This window comes from Chenopodium quinoa, unplaced genomic scaffold, assembly GCF_001683475.1.
Source record: "Chenopodium quinoa cultivar QQ74 unplaced genomic scaffold, ASM168347v1, whole genome shotgun sequence".
Taxonomy (NCBI): Eukaryota; Viridiplantae; Streptophyta; class Magnoliopsida; order Caryophyllales; family Amaranthaceae; genus Chenopodium; species Chenopodium quinoa.
Window position 1 is genome coordinate 4,303,035 of NW_018742418.1, and position 5,463 is coordinate 4,308,497.

Below are 5,463 nucleotides of genomic sequence, written 5' to 3' on the forward strand. Positions count from 1 at the left end.
AAATTATGTCTAGTTTGGCGTAAGTAGTACAAAACAAAATATCAAATTTAGTATGACAATTAACCTATATAACATTCCTTATTCATTAATTGAAAAGGTGGTATGGAGAGTAATTAACTTTGCCGTCTTGTATATGATACAAACACAAAATTTAGGCCAAGTACAATCTTGATATAAAACTCAACTATATAACAGTTATTTCCAAAACAATACTTCATGTCTCCATGAAAAGTATGAAACAAACAAAAAAATCTCAAATTTCTTATGCACGTGGACATGGTACAAATTGAATACATAATTGAACGAAAGTCTGATGTATAAAGCTTATTTTTGAATTGTGGATATAATATATATATACCACTGTACATAGAAAAATTTGTATATAGTATGTACAGTTGTACATGCAATGAGAGTGCATTTACCACAAATTATACGAAGTACTACCCGATGTTCAAGAATGAGATGAGTTGATGAGCTAGAGCGATCACAATAAAAATCATCATCGCTTTGAAGAAGTCATTTACTTAAGTTCTTACGTTACAACTAATTAAATTAATGACTACAGGTTAAGTCAGCCATCTCCTCACAGGTCAACGCTTAAGAATAGAGGGGAAAGGTAAAGAATTCACTCTACCCTAAAGCATATATAGTTTTCCACCAAGCATGCTTGGTTATATGCCAACTTCTTATACAATAGTTACTCTTTAATTACACATAAATTGGCTAATGAGTATATGCTCAAAGTTATATCTTCAAAAATTTAGGACTTATATTACGCATTGAAACACATTTAACAAAAAAAACCTCATTACTTCACTACTTCTTTTAAATTAGTAATTATTCATAATCTTCTAGATGTCGACAACTTAGAAAAAACCAAATGTGACTCAAAAAAAAAAGTAGAAAAAGAAAACATTTGAAAACAGGAGAAAAAATAGAACCAAAGAAAAACTTGATATCTGAAGCAAAGTTGATAAGAAACTAGTGGTGGGTCATAAAACAAGAGGTCTAAAATAAAACCAACACAATCTTAGAGATAACAGAGGAATCTAGAAACCCCATTTCTATTGGTTCATTCTCCTCCTTTACTTCACTCCTATATCCCTTATTTCCTCTTCACAAACTTCCCACCTTCCTTTTCTTCAACCTCATCAAATCATTTCATTTTCTCTCTCCTAAACCCCAAAAAAATGGCAGCTACAATGGCAACTACAATGGCAGCACTCAATGCAAAATCCTTGACTCTTAACAACAAGTCAACAATTCCAGCATCTACAACAAAGCCCATTTCAAAGCCCATCTCACTCCCAAAATTACCCACCACTGGCCCAAGCCCATTAATCACGGCCCCAGCAATCGCCGGAGCAATCTTCGCCACTTTGGGCTCAGTGGACCCAGCATTTGCGGCGCAACAACTCGCTGACATCGCCGAGGGAAGTGACAACCGTGGGCTGGCTCTATTGCTGCCGATTGTACCAGCTATTGGGTGGGTACTGTTTAACATTTTGCAGCCTGCTTTGAATCAGATTAACAAAATGAGGAATGAGAAGGCTGTTATTGTTGGGCTTGGGCTTGGGCTTAGTGGGCTTTTGTTAGCAACACCAGAGGCCCAAGCAGCAAGTGAGAGTGCTGGGAGTGATAACAGAGGGACACTGTTGTTGTTAGTGGTGTTGCCTGCAATTGGTTGGGTGCTTTTCAATATTTTGCAGCCTGCTTTGAACCAACTTAATAGGATGAGGTCTCAATAAAAAGTTTTGTTTATTAATGTTAATTAAATAAAAAAAGAAAAAATGTGTTATTATTGTTATTATAAATTTTTTCTTTTTTTTTTTTGGGTGATTGTGCTAGGAAATTACTTGTAATATTCTGTTTATTTTCTGGCACTGTAATGTTAATTAACCCTTTTTCTATTAATTTTGTCTTGATTTTTTATAATTTTTTTTTTGCTATTTACCTCTTTTTAAGGGTTGGATCTTGGATCATTATGGTATGGGGGTATAATTGATCGTTCGGTCTAGGCTTAACCTTTTCAAATTAATAAGCCGTTTTATCAACTGATCCTTACTCGTGTGACTCATAAGAATCGAACACTCCTAAATTGGCAAGCCGTTATGTCAACAAAATCTTACTTGTGGTTTATGAGAATTGAAGCCTTATCATATTTTTCCTTTGAAGTCCAATGTGGGGTGGATCATGAAGGGATCTATGCATGCAAGTCTATTTTTGATGAATGCTTGTTCGTTAGGGTATTTTTTTCGCACGGGAGGGTTGCAAATTAATTTTTTTAATGGCACAAAAGCATTATTGAAAATTTGAAATTGATTGCAAGACAAGTTAAAATGTTATTGCGTACATTCAAACTTCAACAATTGTTATTGCTACCAAAAATAAAGAAAACAAGATGGCAAATGGGCGTTTTAAGGGAACAAATTAATTGTCGATGAATTGCAATGTTTTAGTCTATTAAGAGGTGACCCTAAGATAGATTAAGTGAATTCTCCATTGCAAACTTCTTTCCTAATTCCTAATACTAGTGCTTCACATAATGGGTTAACAAGCTAAAGCTCTCAAATTGGTAAACCATTAGGATTTCGTTGAATCGTTGATGACCTTTGTACACAGCTAGCTATGTGCGTTCACAAACAAGTACAGTACAGCATCTAGCTACAAGTAATATGGTGCATGAGAATGCATGCATCAACGCATGAGATACACGACGCGAGCAATGCATGTTTACTCATCTTCGTGCACACGACAGTCCCTATTATGTGAATGATCGATCGTAGCATCCCCCGAGTACACCATATAAGAACACGATTTTGAGGGCATAGCCTCTTGAATTTCATTTTTAGTTTTTGGTATATGGATTAAGTCAAGTTCTTGGTTCCTCCTTTATACACGTGAGTATTTTCTTCGCTAATACAATAAAAGTTGAACTGAACCTCTTGCTGGTTGCTGCCATCGTTATTGGACTTTGGACATAGGGGTTTCCATGGTTCGATCCAGCCCAAAAAGGTTCGTACTGGCCCATTCATAATTTAGCCCAATACCACCAATCACTCTTCTTTGACATTGACTTAATATTATTTTTTATTTATTTATTTATTTATTTGTTTCTATGAAGGTAAGATAAAAAAAAAAACATTAGGATGACATTGACTTAATATATATTGTATGATTTAAGAGCTATTTTCATACTTTCATGGTATATTGGTAAAATTAAGATTCTTTCTAAGTAAAATGCATACAGTTTCCGATATTGAGTGTTTCAGTTATAAGTGTCCAGTTATCGAACAATAGTAAAGGCATGAGATTCATTACACACAAATGAAGCGCTTAATGAAGATAATTAACTGCATGCATGTCCATTCAATTTTTAGTACAACCATTTTCGACATCAAATTATAGGCCATACATTTAGATTGCGAATTTTTTTATTGATCAAGTTTGGATTGAATCATTTGAGTTTGATAAAATTTAGATCGAACTGGTATATGGATGGAGTAATAATTATGTAGACCGAACTAGTATATGAATGGAGTAACAATTAAATATATCCCACTAATTATACTTTATATTATAAAATTCATTTTTTGATCCTTATCCTATAATTCTCCTAAAATTTGTGCAATACCTAATATTGCGATTATTACGAAACTGATGGAGTAATAATTATGTGGACCATAGGTCTCTCAATTAAAGTGGAGATTGCTAATATACTTCCACACCACCATCAAACAAGCCGAAGATATGCCAACTTCCAATGAACACAATAACCCCTCAATGTGCTTAAATTAATACGGAATATTCAGAAAATTCCAGAAAAATCATTTTCCTAAAGCACCTTTGATAAAGTTAAAAAAAAATAAAATTATAATTATATATAAGTGCACCTCTAATATATTCCTAGATAAGTGCTTATCTTGAGTTTATTCTATAAATTAATCATGAGACATTATACAATATAATCTATGTATGGGACCCTCTATCATATAAATTCGTAGGAAGAAGAAGCTTTGCTTTGCACTTAAATCATACTAGTAATAATTTATACTAAGACTTTTCGAGGAAGAGGTGTCTAGGAACAAATTTCTTAAACTGAATATTTTGTCTATTTAAAGTTATCTCATTAACATTTCCACTTAATTAGGGAGGAGGGAAAGGATTGTGTGTTTACGTTGCTTTACATATTCTAAAAGGTTACGGGGTATCTTGGTTTGAAGTAGTCGCGCCCACAATTCATAATTGTTGGTGTTTAATACAAAGAGAAAATTTAGGTGAATTCTCAAGTAACGGTTTAAGCTAACTTATTCTTATAAATTATAATAATCATAGTATGTGTTGAACTAATTGATAAAAATCAGAATGAAGATGTCACGTCAGACGAAATTGGTTATAACAACTTTTCATCGGCTCAGCAATAGCGTAATAACTAACTTTATGAAAGTAGTTGTAATAGTTGCTATAAATACCCACATGTAAACTTATTGCAATCTATCTATTCATAATTTCTCTCACACAAAATACGCTTTCTCTTTCTTCTGGTTTAATCTCTCTCTCTAGCTCTGCATTAATGGAGGTTCTAGATTCTTCATCTCTGCTTGAAGTTTAAGCTTGTTTTTCATAATTTAACATGGTATCAGAGCTTCGGGAATCAGTTCTTCGATCTTTGTTGTTGTTGTAGTTTCTGCTCTTCGATCGAAACCTGTTCGCAGTTCTTCACTATTCAATTTTGTTCTTCAATTCGTTTTTCCAAGCGAATTTGTGGTTAGTTATGTTCTTTCAGTTGTTCTTTTGATTTTTCAAGTTCATTCTTGGAGTTTTAATCCACTACAAGAAAATAGCCTATTTCCGACGGACACGAAATTCTGTCGAAAATTTCCGACGAATTCAACAGTTCCGTCGCAATATATATACATTCCGACGGATTTTTCCGTCGTAAATTATTATTTCTGATGGATTAAAATTCCATCGAAATCTTATTTAAAAAAAAAAAAAACAAAGCTCTTTAAAATCACAAACCCTAATGCAGCAACTCCCACCCCCCTTCACTTTCTGCCTATTTCTTTCTGTCTTTCCCCTTTTTCTTTCTCTCTCCTTATCTCCTCTGCTCCTCTTCTCTGATTCTCTCTTCTTTCTCCTGTTCTCTTTCCTCTTCTTCTTCCTCTGTTCTCTCGTCCTCTTCTTTCTCCTTTCTTTCATTCTCACAAAATCGCTGATGGGTTTCACAACACCTCACGCATGAAAACGACTGGGGTTTTAATTTTTTGAACAAAGTAAGTTTTTTCATGTCAAATTCGACCATGAAAACTCTGATCTAGAGTTTTCATGGTCGAATTTGACCTTTAAAACCCAAATTAAAGCCAATTTTGGGGTTTTGTTGGTGAAATTCAAGGTATGTTCTTTTTTTCTTACTTATTTTTGGTTTTTGAGATTTTTTTTTTTAATTTTATGGTGATGGGT

The 5,463-nt window shown here is 33.7% G+C and overlaps 1 protein-coding gene across 1 annotated transcript; it reads left to right on the top strand.

Moving 5' to 3' along the window:
- The first annotated feature begins 1,079 nt into the window (after positions 1 to 1,079).
- Positions 1,080 to 1,914, top strand: LOC110710068 (photosystem II core complex proteins psbY, chloroplastic-like). Its single transcript, XM_021888328.1, has one exon. The coding sequence runs from the start codon at positions 1,191 to 1,193 to the stop codon at positions 1,746 to 1,748; it is 558 nt and encodes a 185-aa protein (XP_021744020.1). The 5' UTR covers positions 1,080 to 1,190; the 3' UTR covers positions 1,749 to 1,914.
- The last annotated feature ends 3,549 nt before the right edge of the window (positions 1,915 to 5,463 follow it).

What these genes read in the sequence shown, in the direction of transcription:
- LOC110710068 (XM_021888328.1), top strand. Translation starts at nt 1,191, where the DNA reads ATGGCAGCTACAATGGCAACTACAATGGCAGCACTCAATGCAAAATCC.